Below are 21,871 nucleotides of genomic sequence, written 5' to 3' on the forward strand. Positions count from 1 at the left end.
TGTGGATGTTTTCTAACACGCTACAATAGTCATATAGATTTTCCCCAGGAAGTTAGTTCTAAAACAACATAAAGCATGAATTTATTAGACAGGAAAACTTGGGGGGCCCATGGTTGAGATGTTACTATGAAGTTTGCTGTATCCTCCATTTCACATGGAGACTGGCCCGTTGTCTTTTCTAAGGATGCTTCTTCTGTCTGAAACACTCTTCCCTCTTTCTTGCCCACTCACATTCCATCAACTGTTCACGGTCCATTTAAATTCCCTGCCTCTTTATAAAAATTTTATACTCCTCTGCATTCCAAAAAAGATATTTTCTTTTCCCAGTATTTATAATTGTTACTATTTTGGGTAGTTGTTCATGATTACATTTTCAACAATTGCCAGCAAAAAAGAAATTGTCATTCAACCACCCTTTATAGAGTCTCTTGGGCTTAAAACATTAAATGTATGTGAGTAAACAGATTAAAGGCAAAAATAAATATTCTGTGATATCAATGGTTCTCAGTTTATCTAGGGAATTGGAAACGTGTCAGTGATTCTGATCCCAGAACTGTGAGAGGTGCCATAATAGAAATTCAAACATTATGCATTGAGAACATGCATTATTTATTTGATTATTATTTAGAATGGTCATTTAATTATGTCTTCTTTTTTCACTGCAGAGATCTTACAAAAAGTAATTAAAAATTATATGTTGCTTTAAAATGTTTTATATATCTATATATGTATTTTATATATACATGAAATAGTTATTTGCTACAACCATTTTTATATTAAGTGCTATTCCCTTTTTCCAATGTTTAAAAGAAGAAGCTATCATGACATGGAAGCTCAGTACTGCTTCATTTTGTAGGGGTGGGGATGGATCCCAGATAGGAACAAGTGAGACATAGGTAAGTACTGAGGAAATGGAAAAATGTAGAAGAATATTTTCTGTGAAAGAAAAGAGAGATAAGAGGCAAGTGGGTAAATATATTACCACAGACATATAAAATTGGGAATAAAGAAAAAAAACAAAGCACCAAATCTCTCACTAATTTTCCTCCTAAATGCTAGAAGGAAAGAAAGACGGCATAGTATTTTTATTTATGCCTAGAATTATTTATTTGAAATTGTAAATCTGCTTTGGGGGGGTGGGGAGAAGTGTTTCATTTCAGAAATGAGCGAGCCCTGTCAGTGTGCAAGACACTCTTTTAAGCCCTGGTGATAGAACTAGAAATATGTTACTGTCGCTGCCCTCCAGGGCTTCACGGTTTGAACTAGAGGCAGTATTCAGGCCATTACCACAGCCCTGGGACATATGCAATAATAAAGGTACTGTATTCCTGGAAGCACAGAGGAGGTATCCTCACCTAGACTTGGGGGAGCTCAGAGAAGGATTCTTCAAGAAGGTAAAGTGAGTTGAGTAGAAATTAGCCAGACAGATAGAATGCATATGGTCCTCCCAGGCATTTGATGGATGGTATTTGAGTGGTTGTTTCATCAACGTTCACATCATTTATCTTCCCCCAATTCCCCACCTTAAGTATTGTATGGCCAATAAGAGCCAAACCAAAGCAAAACAAAACCAAACAGCAAGATAAACATCGTTTTCTGATGATTTGCTGACACCTTACTGCCAATTAATAATCATTCGTACTTTCTTTTCTATTAGTAGCATTTTACTTGTTACTCTATTTTCTTTCAATCAGTTTTTTTGTTTTATGTGGACCATTTTTTTTAAGTCTTTATTGAATTTGTTACAATATTGCTTCTGTTTTATGTTTTGGTTTTCTGGTCGTGAGGCATGTGGGATCTTAACTCTCCGACCAAGGATCGAACCCACACTCCCTGCACTGGAAGGTGAAGTCTCAACCACTGGACCGCCAGGGAAGTCCCAATCAGTTTTTATTTTAATGGTAACATTACTCTCAGCTTTTTGTACATATCCCTGAACTCCTGAATTGAAGAATATCCAGACCTTATGTCAGTACTAACTGTTGAGATCCTTTCTATAATAACTATAAATTTAACTTTAAAAAGGAATTTGAACTTTTTCATTTATCTTACTTTGAAAACAAAAGAAAGTCAACAGAGTCTAAATCATAGAAAAATAAACTGTAAATGATATTATCTCCAAGAGTTTTTTTTTTTAAAAATAGTTTCATGAAATTATGAAAGCCATTGAACAGTGATGTTGGTAGAGGCAGCTGTGATTTGAAATTTATTGATGGAAGCCTAGTGGCTTCTGGGAACTTTATGTATTTACAGAAAAAGATGTCACTAAAGTTTCCTAATGCTTTTAGGATTAAATTATCTTAAACGGTGTCAACAGATAAATGATTGCTTTACTTCTAGGTCATGACTCCAAACAATGAAACTATACAACTATAGTCTAAGTATCATAAAAAGTAGCAAGTTTTACACCATGCATTCTCAAGAGGGGTGTTATCTCCCCAAGGAGGGTGGGTGAGAGTTTTATCTTGGGGGTGAAAAATCTTATTCTTCTTACATATAAAGCACAAATCTATCTCTATCTCTATGTATCTATGGCTATATACTACACATGAGCAAATATACAATGTACTGTGATATTACAATTTCATGCAGGCAATTAGAAAAAAAAAGTCTAAAAATATCTTTAAAGGGCTCCTTAGGAGGCAATGATGGGGAAAATAGGTTGAGAAATAATGCATTATACAATAGAAATTTCAATTTCTCATGGTGATAAGAAGCAGCAAATCTATCACTTTTCCACTGGGAGCTGCCAATTTATGTCTGTTTTACAACTTCTCAGAGCCGGTAACATCTTCTGAGGCAATTTATTTGATCTTATAGCCTTTATGATATCTTGAACACAAGATTCCCTTTCCACTCCAAGTAATAACACAGGTTGAAATAAAATTCAAATCTAGAGTTATAGACAGATAAACAGAGATGACAGGTAGGTAGGTGTCATCTCAGTGCTGATCTGTTGTTTATCAAGCATCTACTCCACGCATGACATTGAATTAAATATTATGGCAGTAAAACAAGATCAGAAACAATCCTATCCTCATGGGAGTTACAATCAAGAAGGAGAGACAAGACTTGCATGAAAATCTAAAACACACATTTGAAGGTGATGTCACGTCCCCCCCTCTACGGTGGCATATTATAGAAAGTTGAGATTCTGCTTCTCCAGCACATTGCACACTGCCTGGAAATGCAGTCATTGCTCCATAGACTTTTATAAAGTTACAAAGAGATTCAGGTAGACTGCTACAGGCACCCTGCAACTGGAGCATACAAGCTTCATGCATGGAGCAACCACATGGAAAATATTATCAATTCAAACTGTGTCTCAAATAAAAAACACACTCTCCACAAGCAGGATGGTCATTTTAAGTGAAGAAGCAAGCATTAAAAAAAAGGAAAAAAATACAGAAACAAATATTTGGGGAGGGGGAGCACATGTGCCCAAAGGAAGTTTCCTATGTCCAGGAGAAAACAGAATGACATTTTGTTTTTTATTCATTAAAATTATTTGATAAATATTTTCCTTTTCAGGTAAAAAGGTCCTTATTGCTGGAAATTTTAACGTTTACAGGATGACTACCTGTTATAGATTTTTTTTTTAAATATTTATTTATTTAGGCTGCAACGGGTCTTAGTTGCGGCACGCGGGCTTCTTAGTTGCGGCATGTGGGATCTAGCTCCCAGACCAGGGATCGAACCCAGGCCCCCTGCATTGGGAGCACAGAGTCTTACCCACTGGACCACCAGGCAAGTCCCTGTTATAGATATTTTTGAGAGATTTTCAAATTTAGGTACAATATTGGATGGACTAGTTACCTCCAATGTAAGCCCAACCAACCTATATTGGCAATGTTTGTAAAGTAGTATCAGAAATATCTCAGGGTCTATAAATCCTAATTGGTTATTTTTGTCAGTGTGCAAATTTTGCATGCACTCCTAGAGAATGCTTCATCGTTTGCATTGGAAGTTATTCCATGCAATAAACTATCTCAGAGGATGTTAATAACCTTTCCGTTTTATGCTATTCTTAATTGTACCACTGAGGTTACTGCTTCTGTGCATCAAATTGTCTGAGAGGTACTGGTAATACTTCCTCCTAAAAATATCTCTAGTATGGAGATTCTGAAAGAATTTCAGAAATACACTGTAACGGAGCTGCTTTATTTTATTTTATTTCATTTTTTGCTATTGCTTCCTCTTCTGACAACATCTGAGGATTTCAAACTCTGTTTCTTAAAATGTGTGTGGTTGCCATGCAGGTGTTAGAATAGCTTCATTTTCTGGGGCGAAAGAGCTCATTCTATTCACACACTCTGTTTGTTACTAAACAGTTGGTCCTGTCTTAGAATGCCTGCCTTCACTCCAGAACCAGTTCTCGAAGCTAACTCACTTATCTCTCTTCTTGATGCATTTTTGCAACAAGACAAAGCTACAGCTTTCTTCTAGTGGAGAAAGACAAACCACCCATGTTTCAAAATGGACATCTGCATACACAGGAGTTCATTTTCAATAAATACAGTTAATCCAAGTATAAGGCTAATCATTTGGCGAAGAGTTTAAGAGACAGGTTTGGTGGGAAAATCAAGGAGGATTCATCCAATATGCTTCATGTAGTAAGTAAAAGTTAAAGATGCATCTTCTCCAAAAGAATTCCAAAATAATTCCCTAAAAGTCTCCTGAGAAAACTTAAGTTTTTAATCATCCGTGATTGTGGACTAGTTTATGAGATTAGTTGAAATTAGAGCATTCAAAGGCTCTACAGAAAAGGGATAGATATATGCTATTGATAAGAGCAAGTCCTTGGGATCGACAGTATAAAATTATGATAAATCTATGACTTTGTCACTTGTTTATGACCAGTCGCACCTCCACAGTTTAGCTGAGGACTCTCTCTGAGTACGTCTCTGTGCCCTGCTCTAAATGTTCTACCTTCATCTCATATAAATATTTTTTCTGTTTTTTGTTCTTTGCACACAGTGTGATCACCTTTGTAACAGTTTAACTGTTCAGTCTACAGTTCAAGCATTGTCTCTGTGTTCTCAGCTGACAGCAGGATACCCAGATCTACTGCTACCATCTCAAACTCAAAACCAAGTTCACTGTCCCCTTTTCTTCCAACAATCCAAATCCTCTACCTGATTTTCTTTCTTTAAAGAGATCATATTTTGATGAAGAATTCAAACATGATCTCCAAACTCTACAACAAGCAGATTGTCCTTTTCTTCTAGTAGTCTTGTCATTGTTGTCTGTTTACATAGTTTTTTACTATTACTGATGATTATTAGCAATCTTATGATTAATTGTAATTTTGAGGTAAACTCCACCTCTGAAAGAAAGGCATTTATAGAGATATTTTGAGCCAAGTTACCAGACCATTCCTATAATGATAACTATCCAGTTATAATTAAATGATTTGCTTCTAAATTTCATCCATATTCCATTATGAAAGGAAGCTGCAACTCCACACTTCGGCTGGTTTATTATTGTAGTCAGCTCAATAGTTGTTGCTAGCAGAATATGATTTTAAACCATAAATTGGAAATCTGTCAACTGAATTTGACCATCACCATTCCCTTAGCACATGATAGGCTTGTATCATTCCTATTGCATAGAATATTTTCTTTATATCTCATTTCTGCCCATTGAACAAGCATCTTATAAGATCCAGCACAAGTACCAACCCTCTGGGGAACTTCCCTATTTCACATTGCCTAAAACATTGCTGTTTCTGTTTGTCTTTTGTCACTGGCCCTTTGTATTTTCTTTCCTGCTAGACTCTAAGTTCCATGATGAGAAAGGGGATAATTTCCCAATCATCCATAGCCAAACTGTACCTAGCACAAACATGTGTGCACAGAATGTGATGATGAAATCTTGTTGAATTGCTTAACATTACATGTTAAACACATATTTGGTGATTAACTTGCCTCAGTACATAGCTGAGTGATCAAGGGAGAGAAAAATTACATACAAGAGGAAATATTTAAAAGCTGTTTCCTGAGTCTGCAGAGCAAACTGCTTGAGGCATTGACTAGAGAACTGGGCCACGATCCTTCTACACTTAGGAAAGCATATGATTATTTATAGATACAAAGGGAAGAAGCATATATTATGTGTAGCATAATTTAAAAACACTATGTAGAATCCTGCTACAGTACCTACATACAAGAAATCATCATAATAATGACTTTCCCCTGAAGTACATTTTTCTTCAAAATCTTACATAAGAAAATAGACCCAACATTAGAAAGAATTTTCCCCATCCTCCAAAACGTACCAAAAGCAAAAAATAAGAAATTCTATGCCAAAATGTTTTTCTTAGGCTTTGAAGTAAATCAAGAAAACATTTTGTTTGTGATTATCATGAAGTATGAAATTCATACATTCAGTGTTTTGACACAATATACCATAATTTATTCAAATAGCAAGTCTGTGCTGGTATCAAACTATAAAGATGAAAAACAAAATTGTATGTTGTGAAAATAATTAATTTAGATGAAATATTTTTGGCAGTTCTCCTGCTTTTGGAATTTGCTCTGTAAGCTCTTCATAATCATCACTTATTTACATTTCAAAGAAAGCTGAACACTGGTGTTTTGTTCTTTATTTTATTAGTATGAGAAGTAGAATCCAAAAGCCATAGGAAAATTTTTTCAAAAAACAGCAATATCTGAGCAAAATGTGAAAATTTTAAAAACTTCACTACTATGAAAGTTAGATTTCTTATGTCTGTGTCTGACTTGTATTTATTAGAAGAATTCACCTCTTTAATAAGTTTCCTTTAAATATTACATTTCTAATACCTGATGTATTCTGATAATGAATACTCCTAATTATAGCATAGCAGTAAATGTTTTTGTTCTGCTGTTTTTGCCTTAATAAAACTCATTTACTGGGGTTTCCCTTGTGGCGCAGTGGTTAAGAATCTGCCTGCCAATGTAGGGGACACAGGTTTGAGCCCTGGTCCAGGAAGATCCCACATGCCGCGGAGCAACTAAGCCCGTGCGCCACAAGTACTGAGCCTGTGTGCCACAACTACTGAAGCCCACGCGCCTAGAGCCCGAGCTCTGCAACAAGAGAAGCCACCGCAATGAGAAGCTTGCATACTGCAATGAAGGGTAGCCCCTGCTCGCCTCAACTAGAGAAAGCCCACGCGCAGCAACGAAGACCCAATGCAGCCAAAAATTAATTAATTAATTAATTTTAAAAAATAAAGTGGTACTGACTTGTAGAATCTCTGTGGGGAGAGAAACTTCCTAATTAAAAAAAAAAACTCATTTACTAAAATGTAGAAATTATGCCAAGATAGAAACTAAAATATTATCTGTGGGCTTGCAATAATAGTCTACGAAAGCACTATAAATTTTTCTAGTAATGTTGCACTGATCAAATTTTGTACTAGTAATAGCAATAGGAACTCTCATATATTACTGATAGGAGTTTAACTAGGTACAACTACCTTAGAAAACTTGCAGTATCTACTAAAGCTAACCATACTCATATCCACCCTATATTCTAGCAATTCCTCTGCCTAGTGAAACTCTTGGACCCAACTCATATAGTCCCCAAAATGCACGTATTCACATGTATTCACCAAAAAAAGGCATGATCAAGGAGGTTCATAGCAGCACTAGCCAAAACCTAAAAAAATACCCAAATATTCCTCAGTAGGACAATGGGTAGATTGTGATGTCTTCATATAATGGAATACCATACAGAAATGAAAATAAACAAGCTACTGCTACATGCTATAACACAGATAAATCACATATGTTTCATAAAAATAAACCAGACTCAAATAAGTATATAAAGTTCAAAAGCAGGAAAAAGTTTTATTGTCGCATAAGTCAGGATAGAGATGATTTTGCGGCAAAGTAGTGCTTGGGAAAAGATATGGTGGTAAGAGGGGGCATGGTGAATGCTTGTGTGATGCTGACAATTCTACTTCTTGATCCGTGGTCTCTTGACATGGTGCTACCTTTGTGCCACTTTATTTGGAACTCTGTTGTTTGCACATTTTTCTTTGTGCATTTATATCTCAATAAAAATTTTTAAAACCTTAAACCTATGAAAAAAACGCTTCTACTAGTATGTTATTTAATTAAAACTTCATATATGGTTTCTGGTGGTTGTTCTTACTTCCAAATTTCCCTGGAAATAATATTTTTCAATTAAAAAGATATATTTATGAATTTAAACAAAATACTTTTTTGACTTTAGTTTTTCCTTTACATCTTTCCTTTTTTGCTCAATACCTCACGAATAGGCTTAGCGAACAAAAAATGGTCTCCATAAAGAAACTGTATTTTGCAAGATATTTCCAGTAGAGGGAGCTTCACTTTCTAAAGGAAATTTCTATAGAAAATTTTCCTTCAAGGACCATCACTAAAAAATAAAAATACTTAATTTTTTTATGTATGATTAAAGTTCTTCATAGAGTGATGAGCTACTCTCATCTAAGACCAGTCTAAGATAGAGAAAACTTTTTTTCGATTTGTGAACGAAAAAAGAAAAACTTGATGAAGAATATATGTATCACCAAAACTTCTATATTGGGTATGTCTTTTTCAAGTGATTATATTTTTAGACTATTCATAAAAAACATTTTAAACTAAATTATTTAATATTAATGAAGATAAATTCTTTCTAAGAATATATTATAACAAATACCATGGTGATTTGCCATTATACAAATTTGACCTCATCGATCAAAATATTTTAGTTATTAACATTAAACTTCCTAAACCTAAGTATCTATCAACTAAGCTCTTCTGATTTCTTTGAAAAAAATAAGTATGTGTATTATCTAAGATATTAAGAATTATGGTAAAATAATCAATTTATCTTATGACATGAATTTTGTACTCCTTTCCATACAATTTACATAAATGTAAAAGGTCTACATTCTTTGCTTTGATCACTACGTATGAAATTTGTAACAACTGTAAAGTTACAAAAATTTACTGTCATTAAAATATTTTTCACTGAAAATATTCTGATTTACAATGGTTTCAACACCTCACTTCAGAAAAAATCGATAATTCCAGAAATATAATAACCTTCACAACTAGTTCCTGTTACTAAAGGTAGTTATTATGGGATATGCTATGTTTTTCTAATGTGCCTAACGATGATAACTTGACATAGCAACCCAGAAAAGAATATTTACATACTTCAAATGGAAATCATTATACAAATAACTTAGTTACTCTCATTATTTGATTTCAATCTTCTTGAAAGTCTTGTGAGCCAAAAAATGGAAATTTTAAGGTAATTATAATAGTAAAGTAAAATTTATATTGTTAGTTCAAAAATCCATATGAGCAGTATCTTGCTTATATATTGTTTGATGAAGAATGGGGGTTAAATTACTTGATCTGTGTTTAGTCTCTCTTCTCTTTTAATTAAAAAGAAAAAAAAAAAGAAAGCCTACCAAATATGACTGGATATGATAAGAAAATGACACATCATAGAACAATTTTACCATTCAATAGGTTTCTTATTACTTTCTCCAAAATAATTATTCTTGGCATAGAACATATCTGGTGATTTATTATTTTGCCTCCATGAACAAGGTTCTTTAGAAAATAGTACTTGCAAGGCCTTTATTATTCTATTCATTTGAACTTAACCTCTAGATATATCAACAATGTTCAGAATATCTCTGATCACTAAATGTTTATGCTCTAGATTTTTTTTGTCTTTTAAAAAGTAAGTAATGTTCCATTTCTAATTACTAAATGTTTTGTAACTTTCAAAAAAGAGAGTAACACCCAGAATTTATAATTCACTTAGAAAAAAGAAACACTTAAAGCAATTTGAGAAGGAAGACCTAGGCTTTGGAAATATTTTTTTGCTAGGGTAACCTCAGCTGCAAATAATATAAGATGCCAGTTAATAAAATACATTAATTAGTGAAAACAGAGCAAAGTTATATGTTGTAGAGGTCTCAAGAGATAGACTGCTAGATACCTTTAGATAGAAAACAATACGATTTAAGGGACACTTTCAACAAGTCAACTTCGAGTTGCATTCTTGGTTTCATCCATGACAAGTACTTGCAAGGCTTGAATGAGTTCTCCAACTGTTAAATACAAGTGGACTCACCTGAGTAGCAGTGCTGCTTCCCAGAAGTAAAATCCCGAAACTAATGTCCGAAAATGTCTCACGTAGGCCATGATACGGAGGGAAAGATTCACGACTCTGAAATGAGTCTTAGCCAAGGCATGGGGAAGGAGAAAGCCGGGAATGAGAGTGTGCAGTCTAACTGCGTGTGGTGTTGGTGGAGAGCAACGCCTGGAAAGCTTCAGCACCTGAGACAGCTCCCCGCGATCCGCGGAGACCCTCTCTTTCAAACACTTGAAATTCCCTTTCGACCCCTTCTCTGAGCAGGAGCTGAAGGGAGATTCACAGGATTACACATGTGCAGGTGATTTATACAGTGACAGCGAAATAACGGATGAGATGAGAAGTCTGAGGTGCCTAGGTTCTGGGCAGCAGTTCACGGGAGCTCTAGCGGCAAAAGAAGAATGCTAGTCCTTTCCTGACTCAGACCCACGACTGGAGAAAGAAGAGCAACAGCGGGAGCAAGGATGCGTCTGCACCTGCTCCAAGCGCCGCCCGCCCGAATCCCACTGTCCACCTTTGGGTAAACCCCGGGCCACTAGCGTGGCAGAGGGAAGCGGGGGCGGGGCCAGACAACACGGTCTTGCCAGCCAATCACAACCGCACAGCGGGGCAGAGTGACAGGCCACTCACGACGGTAGGCGGTGCTTAGCTAGCCAGGCTTTAAAAAAAAAAAAAAAAAGAAAAGAAAGAAAAAAAAGGCGTTGAGTAACTGGTGCAGAGCCTAAACCGCAACTGGAAGGAACTGGGGGAGGGGAAGCCTCTGCGCTAAGAACTGGGGAGAGTCAGCAGCATTTATGGATTAGGTAGCAGAATCGCGCTAGAGGGACCCTCCATTGTTCCCTTCCGGGAGAAGGCGCAATTTAGTAATAAAAGGTCTTTTCGGATGTGACCCTGTCTCTTTGACCTTACATCAAAATGCAAGAGTCAACAGTAAACCCAGACCCTTGGAGAGGTCTAGGGAAGAGCAGAGAATGTGGTGCTGAAAACCAGCGGAAGAGGAGAATCAGCTGCTTCTAGAATCGTCTCACAACCCTGGCCGGCTTCTGGCCGGGAAACGTTGTTGACTAGAGTCAATTGAGTTTCCTTCAGTGACAATACGGGTTCTAAAAAGATGAAAGTGGGAAATCTAAAGAGATGGCTTCTGAGGGGACAACGCTACACACCCGTTTTTTCTTAGGCGTTTTCCATATCTTAACATTAAGCTCCAGGGAGAACGACAACTAGGTCATATGGTTCATCTTTTCTTCTGCCATCCAACTCTCTCCCTCGCCCACCCCTCCCTAACCATTTATATGGGGACTTGGATTGGAAGACTGGAAAGGGAAAGTGAGTGTGCGTGTGCGTGTGTGTGTGTGTGTGAGAGAGAGAGATCATGCACACGTTTCTATGCTTCATGCACCTCAAAATAATGGAATTTTTAATCATTAAAACTTAGGCTATTAGATCTTTAAGTGGCTTTTATTTACTATCAACTAGGATCAAAATATTCACTCCTTGAATCTTAGCTTTTTCCCAAAACTCCCTCAGGTATTTATTCTGAAAGCCCTACTTTAATCTCTTACTTTTCTCAATGACCAAACTACATGCCAAGAATGTCTTTCCTTTCTCACAAACGTTTTCTTCTTAATTAAATCCAAGAGCAATTGACATATCAATTATCCCATAATTCTCTGTTTAACTGGAAAAGTATGTCACTAATTTTTACCCCCCAAATGAGGGCACAGTGAAAAAAAAAAATCTTTCTCTTTACTCTTTAGTAGACAAGCTTATTTATATTCCGTGTAAATAAAGAAATTTTGGATTTATTTCCAGACATTATTATTAAACCTGCCTCTTTTCACATTTGGTTTTCCGACTTAAGTCACAAACTTCCAGACCTCTTAAGGAATATAGTTGATTCTGCCCATGAATGTTTCTATCTTGAGAAGTTTCATATAATTTTAATTAACGCTGTTTTTCAGTGAATCTTTTGAAAGCTTTCTAAGTGCAAATGCTTTTTAGTTGGTCATTCTTTGAATAGCAGTAATTGTTTTAAAAACCACACACAATCAAAAAACAAAACTTACTATATTTCAAGAAGACCTGGGTTCCTTGCCTTGCTTCATCACTATCTTTGGAAAAGTAATACATTTTTTAAAATACTTTTACTTAATATATCTTTAAAAATATATATTTATTGAGGGAACTGAATGAAATGACTTCTGAGATTTATACTCTGGCCCAAAGGAGACAGCCAATGAACGTTTAAGTGAGCAAATCAGTGGATAATATTTAAAGCTCTGTGTTTACATTAATCTGGATAATTATGTTACATGATAGCTTAAAAGGCAGGATAATTTTAGCTGTTTCATCTCATCATTAACATGAAAACATAGGAACGTTAGACTTTATCAAATTTATATAGTCAATCAGTTTATTGAATATAACGTCATATAAGAGGATGGCTGGAATCTCCATATTACTTGTTTTTCTATTTCTTGCTTTTTTTTTTTTTTTTTTGACTGCGCCCTGAGGCATGAGGAATTTTAGTAGTTCCCAAACCGCAGAATGAACCCGTGCCCCTGCAGTGGAAGCGTAGCATCCTAACCACTGGACCGCCAGAGAATTCTCCCCATATTACTTGTTTTTCATAGCATCATGATTATTTCCTTCAAATTACTTATGGCAAGCTACCATTCCCCTCATTTATTTGTTTGACTTTTCCACCAGAGTGAAATAATGGCTGTTATTTAGCACAGCACCTAGCATACAGTAGATACTCAATGTTTGTTGAATGTGTCAATGATCATACTAGAAATATGATTATTTTTAAATTAGTAAACGAATGTGTGGGGTACTAGATTAACTTTGATTAAATAATTAGAAATGAATCAAAGTGCGTTGTACTGTCTTGTTTCTTTCAACATTTGATGATTAATTTCCCAGTGCTTCTTGTCTATGGATTTTTATGTTGTTTATTCTTAATTTCTATAAAGTCAAAATAAATTTTATGCAACTACATATTGTGGTAGCCATTCTTGTAAATTTTACTCTTTGGAGAATAACTGTCCTGATTGTATGGGTAGGTGAATGAATGTGTTTTTGGGAAAAAAGACCATTTTATGGCTGATGAGCATCTGACTAGCATTCATGTAAAATTAAGCTGGATTCTGATATCGCCAAATCTCTGCTCTTCTTCTTCAGGCCTTTATTATTTCCTTCTTGTACTAATAGATTATTTTTCACATTGGACAAGACATGGCACTTCTGAGCTAAATGAGATATTAATCTTCCTCATATTTAATATTTTCCTTTTACAAGGAAGGAATTGTAGCCCAAAGTGGTTAAGTGATGGTTACTAACCTTCGTATTCAGCAAGCTGAAGATATCAAAACTGAATTTGGTGCTTCAGGTGCATTGTCCAGTATTTTGCATACTACCACAGAGCTATCTTTAATGGTGTATTTTCACTATTGTTTCAAGATATATGCATATTACTTAAGCTACAAAAAAGTAGATCAATTTCAATGTAAAGATAAAGCTTTTTTCATATGCTCAATTGTTACTACCAATGAGCTAAACATATATAATATTTTGTACATATTGCTAAAATGATTTGTTATTTAGTGAAAATTTTACTTACTTTTTTGAAGTTAATGTAGTATCGGGTTAATAACTACTGAGAGTCGATCAGATTCAGTAGCATTGGGTCATTCTAGCCATCTCATCAAAAGCTTGTGTATGAGTCAAAGTGTCAGTTTTAAAACTTATAAAAAGCAATGTCACTTTTGGAATAATTAGAATAGTCACATCTTTGAATTAACACTCTGGGAAGACTGAAACAAAGCTTTAATTTAGGGCTTCCCTGGTGGCGCAGTGGTTGAGAGTCCGCCTGTCGACGCAGGGGACACGGGTTCGTGCCCCGGTCCGGGAAGATCCCACATGCCGCGGAGCGGCTGGGCCCGTGAGCCATGGCCGCTGAGCCTGCGCGTCCTGAGCCTGTGCTCCGCAACGGGAGAGGCCACAACAGTGAGAGGCCCGCGTACCGCAAAAAAAAAAAAAAAAGCTTTAATTTAAAAATCAATCAGGAAGTCACATGTTTAATACAAATTAGGTAGAGGAGAATTAATCCTATCGCAGTGATAGATATCATCACCAAGTATGTGTGCCTAGTGAATTTGTCTTTTGCATAGGGATCTACATACTGAACAAACTACAATAATAATGACATGTTAGCTGATCAGGTGACCCTCTTTTTTTGAAATAGTAGCAGAAATATCCAATGATTTATCTCCTTTTCTTTTTTTTCCAGGCTACAAAATTTTTCACATGGATCTCAGCAACAGTCTCCTAATTTTTTCTCTTGCTTGCTCTCTTATTCCCCTCGATTAACCCTCCACTGTGAATATTAGGGGTTTTTGTTTGTTCTGTTAGTTTTAGTATACCGAATGATGTCACTTCTATTCCTAAGACTGTTCAATGCCTTTCCATTGCAACAGATTGAAATCCACATTCCTCTTCACAGCCGGCTCTAAATGATTTTCCACTGACAATCTCCACAGCCTCATTTTTTCTAGTGTGTTTTTCCCCCATAATGCACCAGTCACATGAGCTGTTTCTTATCTCATGATTTCTCTACTTCAAACTTTCTTCCTCTGTGCTTATGTCTAGTCTCTTTCAGCCATTAACTCACAGTATAAATCTCTCTCTTCCTTTCTTTCAACAAGATTTCCCCTAAACCTTTATATTAGGATTTATTTCCTTCAGAAATCAAACTAGAATTTGTTTGTCTTTGTGTGAATACTCCTGGAAGGCAGGGGAAATGTGCATCCTTATGCCTGGCCCATGTCTGGCAGGTGGTAAATGAGCAAGAAATATTTGTTGAATGAATGAACAAATGCAGAAACTTTCTCTGCTCTTTAGTTCTTTCTTTTCAAGATTCCATTCTTACTAATCTCTTTTAACCTATTCTTTCGTCATAAAATTGTTTAGATTATAGTGTTCTTTCCAGGCCAGATATATTCCTTAGCCATCTAAAAGTAATCTTTGAGTTTATATGTGGGTCTTCAGTTCACTCTGAGAGTGCCTTATTTATAAATAAGATTAATATAATACACTCTATTATGATATTTACTTTTTTAACTCTCAGACTGTCATCTTTTCTCCGAACTGCAGTGAAAATTTGCCATAATTCCCTAAATGACTTCAAATAGTGGGATATTTGAAGCGCTTAATTGACTGGATATTTTGTTCTTTCTCTGAATATCTGGTCTCAAGTAGGCACGACTTGTAAAAGTACTTCCAAATTATTTCCTTAAACAGTTCCTTCACCAACAAATATAAGGTTTATAATATGCACCATCTTGGGAGCTTCCTGAGATATACATGTGAATGGGAAACAAATCTTGTCCTAGAGGAACTATAATACACATAGTGTGTAAGGTGTACGTGAATATTCATAGTATCTCATAGAATGTTTTAAGTATTGAAAGAAGCAAAGAGAAATGCTATGGGAATTCAAATGCATTACTTCAAAATAGAAAGCACGAGTAGATTAGAAAATGTTGATAGAGTGGGGAATATTCAACAAAGCTTTGAAACCAGTTCATGGTTCATTTTTAGAATTTGAATGAGTGGAAACTATAGCAGAAAAACTTTGGGGCGAATAGGATTTCAGTAACAATATTTGTGCAGTTAACTACTGTATTGGATATTTTACATCTTATCTTAATTTCTGCTCTCAAGATTCTAAGGTATACATATTTCTGACTATGTTTTAATAATGAGGAAACTGAGTTCCCATGATTTTAAGAAGCTTTTCCAATATCACACTATTATTATTTTAAGGCAGAAATGACCTTCAAATTGTATCTAACTTCTGAACAATTTATACTATTGATATGAAAAAAAAGGATGACTGAAGGAAAATAGTGGTAAATAAGTTTGAGGCATATCATGGAGGACTGTAAATACTGGGTCAAATAATGAACAAATTTAAAAATTGTTGCTAAGTTTTCTGGTTAGTTGACAACATGTAAATGTGGTTGTAATGTCAGGAGATACCTTCACCCACTTGTTAATACACCAACCAATAAAACCTCCATTTCATACTTACACTCCTGAGGAGGTTTTCTCATCATGTAAATTTTTTTCATCACAGGCCTCTTATATAAATATAAGAAATATAAAAAGCTTTAAAACAAACAAAACCCCAAACACCATAACCTTAACTGATGTTTTCATTTTTCACCTGAGATGAATTATGAGTATGATACTCATTCTCAGTATCATATATGTGTCATGATATGCTAAATTGATTATGGCAGTCAACTACAGATTGGAGTATATTGCAATATGTTATTTTCAAAATGAGTAACAACACTACTTCCAAACAAATCCAATAGAATATTTTCTCCAAAACTCTGATTTAATTTGAAAATGAAGAATATTCATATATATTGTTAAATATCCAGGTTAGAAAAAAACTGAAAATTTCAGCAATCCCTTAGCCTTATCATACTTTATATATTCATGCTGATTATCACTAAAATAATATTATTTTCTTCATTCATAGGTCAGCCACAGGACACGTACTACTACTAAACTTTAATTACTTGTGATTTGAAGTCTAAATATTCTATTATTGGTGGATAATACATAATAAGGCATATATCCATCTACACAGCTTTTGTCAGAAACAAAGTAAGAAGATAATTAGGGTGCATATACAATCATCAGAATACGTAAAGATATGCTATAAAAATTAACAATTTACCTCTATAGAAACAATTATAATCCATGAATTGAGATAACTAATAAATATTCTATGATTTTGACTATTAATTTCTAATTTCTGAAAATGAACAAATTTATATGTATTTTACAGGAAAATTATCACTCCCAAATTTCTCCAAAATTTCTTTAAGATTTTCTTAATGATTTATTTTTAGTATTTTTGACAAACTAAAAACAAAAAAAGCCCATTCCCCAAATACCTAAAGTATGAAGAAAAAAAAAGCTCATCCCCCAAATACCTAAAGTATGAAGAAAATACTTGTTTAAAAAACCTAAGTGGTAAGCTGAGATTGCATAGAAATCAGAGGCCCAAACTGATGAAAAATCAGGAAGCTAAAAATGCAAATGAGAACTAAAACAGAAAAGATTCCAGTAGTAACAAGCTGATCCCTCTTGGACTGGAGTTTCAGTGTTTACCAGTTGCCCACTGAATTGGAGACAAGAACTAGAACTCAAAGACCTAAAAGACTTGGTTTTTTTTAACCAGAAATCCCTGGAATTGATAACCACAAGAAGCAATTGAGAAAAACTATACACATCCCAAAGGATTCTGAGAAAGAAACTTGTCTGTCCCAGCTTTAGCTTGGAATGGAGAAAAAAAATCTCATTGAAGAGTTATTTGCCAAAAACTAGCTCACACACAGTTTTGAACCAGAATTAACACCACATGTGGCCACATAAATGCAAGTTACAAATGTGTATTTAATTGGTGCTGTCAATGTAATATCCTTAGAAAACTGGCAGAAACAACTATAGTTACTTGCTAGAGGAATATATCTTAGGACCAAGTCTGAAAGAATTTCCTTAGATAAAAGTCCAAAGAACATATGCTCAATATCAAAAAACAAAACACATGAATAGACAAGCACCATGAGTTATAGTCAACAAAGCAGTTAAAACAGAATTACAAGTGCAAAGACTGTAGGCATTTGAATAAATGGCTACAGAATATAAAATAAGTGTGTTTAATATGTGAAAAGAACAAAAATATGACTAGGACTATAAAATTGGCCAGGTAGTTGTGAAAGATAGCCAAGAGAGTATCTAAAAGTTACAATAGCTGAAATTAAAAAAGCATTTGATAGCTGAAATAGTGGATTTAATATGATAAAATATAATTAGTGGGTTAGAAAATAGATCCAAAAATTTACACAGTATGAATCATGCAGAATAAAAGATATTCAAAACAGGTTTAAAGACACAGCGAAGAGATTCATAATTTCTTACAAACATTAGATTTGTGTTCCCCCCAAAAGAAAGATGTGTAAATTAAATGGAGTGTAAGTAAAATATGAAAAAATAATAACTGGAAATTTTATCAGAATGATTAAACACGAATTCTCACAATATAGAAGTGCAAAGTGTCCCAGTAGGACAGGTGGAGAGAAAACTACAACTAGAGTCATCTTAATACTGTTAAAGAAAAAATATTCAATACCAATTGTTAAAGCACAGTAAGGAAGACTTTATTCAAGGGGGCAAGGGGACTATCACAATAGGTAGAGGACCATTGAGATGGAATTTTGCAGTGGGGGAGAGAGATTAAACTCAACTTCGAGTACAGCATGGGCGAGTGGTAATTTATAGCCAAGGAGCATGGTGGGGGTGGGTGGCTAGAATATTACTAAGAGGAAACAGGGGTAAGGGGAGATTCTGGCTAAACCAACCTAACAGGATTCTTGCTATGGGGCAGGTCAGCCCACCTTAGGGCTGGTGGAGGACGAGATACTTGATGAGATTATCAATGGTCATCAGATATTGAATCGGGGAGGGGATTCTGATTAAAATGACTTAGCAGAATTCTTGCTAAAAGTGGACAATGCATAGATGAACACAGAGGCCGAAAGTCAGGCCAAGTTGGAAAAGAGTGCAGGGGAGGCTGAGAAAATTTTGTCAATACAACTATGTATTACTAAAGACAAATAGAAGGTCTCAAAATCCACTACAGAGAAAAGACAGATTATTTTTTAAAAATGAAAATAAAGAGTAACAGCTATATATAGTTTATAAGAATCAGGAATAAGCTAAAGGCTATCTAGAAGGGTAAAACTAAAAGGAGGGGGGAAAGTACATCAGGTAACTGCTAACCAAAAAGAAACAAAGCTGGTGTAGCCCACTAATTTTAGACAAAATTAAAGGAAATTACTTATGTACAGAGAAAGAGGGTCTCTACATAATGAAAAAAGTTTCACCAAATAGATATGAAAACTAAATTTGTATGCACTTAATGAATAATACAGCTTCAAAACTGTAGAGCAAAAAAAAAACAAAATCCACCATTATAATGGGATAGTTTAATATACTATTCAGTATCTGTTGGACCAACCTTACAAGAAAATCTGGATATGAATTTTGAAAAAATTCTTTTCAATGCTTTATATATAATATATATGTAATTAACAAATTCGTTCTAATGAATAGTTATACAATATTACATCCCAACATTTTGTAGTAAGCATTCTTTTTAGGCCTGCATTGAACATCTATAAAAATTGAACATAATAATGTGGGCTATAGATAAGTTTCAACTAATTTAAAGAAGTGGTTATCATCTCAGAAAATGAACCCATGACTGGAATTCAATAAAATTAAAATGAATAAACATGCATTAAGAAGCTTGTGGATATAAGCAATGATATATATAATAATTAAAATTTAAAAATAAAAATACTACATATTAAAAGAAGATAAACCTGTGGTTAATTAGAAATGTATAGCCTTAAATGGTCATAAAATAAAGGCTGAAAATTAATAAGATACAGCTTATGATGTTGGAATGAACAAATGAATGAATCTCATAAATGTAGAAATAAAAAACAAGAAACGTAAGAACAAAAATAATTTAATGGAAAACAAATATGAAATAGATGATCAGGAAAGCAAAATGTTGTTTTTGAATTTTATATTTCACAAATTTAATAATAATATATTAGTCAAGTACTGGTAGGCAGAGTATTTCTTAAAAAATCAAGAAGAATAAAGACTGACAACCCAATAGAAAAGAAATATGGAAAGATTTCAGGAACAGGAATTTTTTTAAAAAAAGAATTAGGTCATTTATAAAGTTAAAGATGTTAAACTTTATTTGTAGTTAAGGAATGCAAATTAAATGAGACACAATTTTAGAGCCAACAGATGGGCAAAGTTAAGTTTAATCATAATACCAATTGTCCCAAGAATGTGGATCAATGTAGAAGTTATACAGTGTTAATGAAAATATACATGATATTATACCAGTTAATCTAACGGTTGTGAGCACGTTGTGTATTTTGTTTGCAAAAGGAAACTGTCTATTTTCTCCTTTTAAATTAAAATTCTCTAAAAAATTATTTTGAGTGGCATATTTTAGAATATTTCTTTTTAAAAAATTTTTATTGGAGTACAGTTGTTTTACAATGTTGTGTTAGTTTCTGCTGTACAGCAAAGTGAATCAAAGAATATTTCTTTTTTAAAGTCTACTTAGCTAAGAAGTTAATAACTATCCTATTTAATAAAAAGTGACATTGTTTAAAATGATTCACTAATTCTTTTGAGTCTTCAAACTAAAGCTTCTTTTCCTTTCTGTAATTTTCCCTGCCTTTCACTAAACTTAATTGAAATGTAGGCTATGAGTTGTTTTACTAGAGAGGGTCCCACTTGACACTTAAAGTGATTAGACTTAAACAATGACAAGTTCTTAAGCCCACTAGTTACTTTTCTGCTTTAAAAAAAAATGTATTGCAAAGGCAATATTTTATGCTTTATTGTTCACTCAAGTGAAAATGCAAATAAATTACCCAAAAGGTGGTTTATAGATAAGAGAGTTTGTAGTAACAACAATGCCTTTGAGTGTTTTTATAAATACTCATTTATTTTTCAGCTGGTAATATGTACGATGAACATTTGAAATTTTAGTTTCTTATGATAATTGTCTCTTGGCTCTCATGATCCCCTCAGGTCTTTTGGACTAGAATCCTTTTATCATTCTATCTACCTGAAGAATTTTGTGTTGCAATATGCCTACCTTAACGGCATCTGAGGTCATCACCAATCTAGAGCTTAATTAATATATTCAGTAGAGTCTCAGGGATAGACAGTTGACTTAAATATGGCTGTTGTGGGTTGAACCATATCCCTTGAAAAGAGATATGTTTGAAGTCCTAACCCCCAGTACTTCAAAATGTGACCTTATTTGGAGATAGGGTCTTTATAGAGATGATCAAGTTAAAATGCATCATTCATTAGTTTGGGTTCTAATGCAATATGACTGGTGTCCTTATAGAAAGGAGAAATTTGGACACAGAGATAGACAGGCTTAGAGGGAAGATGATGTAAAGAGACACAGGGAGAAGATGACCATCTAACAATCCAAGGAAAGAGACCTGGAGCCAATCTTTCTCTGTCAGCCTTCAGAAAAAACCAACTCTGCCAACACCTTGATTTTGGACTCCTACACTCCAGAACTGTAAGACTGTAAATTTCGGTTGTTTAAGCCACCCTATTTGTATTACACTTCTATGGTAGCCCTACCAAATTAATAACATGGCTCTCTACACCTTTTCTCCAAATTCCTGACTACCTGTCTTTTCCAAGTCAAATTGGTGTTGAAATTGACCTATATCTGGGAACAGGTGAAGGTTTAGGCTCAGAGGAGATCTTGATGGAGAGAACTGGTACAGACTCTTTCTTCCTTGGGATAGAGTAAAGTTAACCACAATCTTGGAAAAACCTGGCACAGAGATTCTTAGAGGAAATTTTGACATTGATGGAAGTTTGTCCAATAAGTGTGACCTTAGGGACTATGGGGGAGCTGGACTAGGTCCTCTGCTCCTGAAGTTGAGAATAAACTTGGAGACCTGGGAACAGGGAAGCTTTAGCCTGCTACTCAGCGGGGGACCTGCAGCCCCTCTGCCCCGCGCAGCTAGCTCAGTGTTGCAGAAAAAAGCTCCACTTGTTTACTTCTACCACCAGATCTAAGGGCTAATAAAAT

The 21,871-nt window shown here is 34.7% G+C and overlaps 1 protein-coding gene across 2 annotated transcripts in view; it reads right to left on the bottom strand.

Moving 5' to 3' along the window:
- The window catches only part of GLRA3 (glycine receptor alpha 3), a 155,572-nt gene extending 145,344 nt beyond the window's left edge, over positions 1-10,228 (bottom strand). The window contains exon 1 of one of the 2 annotated variants that reach the window (XM_029203388.1): positions 10,108-10,228. In XM_029203388.1, coding sequence (XP_029059221.1) covers positions 10,108-10,178 — 71 coding nt within the window. In that variant the 5' untranslated portion in view covers positions 10,179-10,228. The remainder of the gene's footprint in view (positions 1-10,107) is intronic. The other variant, XM_029203389.1, reaches the window with a different exon arrangement.
- Between the last annotated feature and the right edge of the window lie 11,643 nt (positions 10,229-21,871).

The sequence above is a fragment of the Monodon monoceros genome, unplaced genomic scaffold (genome assembly GCF_005190385.1).
Source record: "Monodon monoceros isolate NGI ecotype Baffin Bay Population unplaced genomic scaffold, NGI_Narwhal_1 Super_Scaffold_5, whole genome shotgun sequence".
Classification (NCBI taxonomy): domain Eukaryota; kingdom Metazoa; phylum Chordata; class Mammalia; order Artiodactyla; family Monodontidae; genus Monodon; species Monodon monoceros.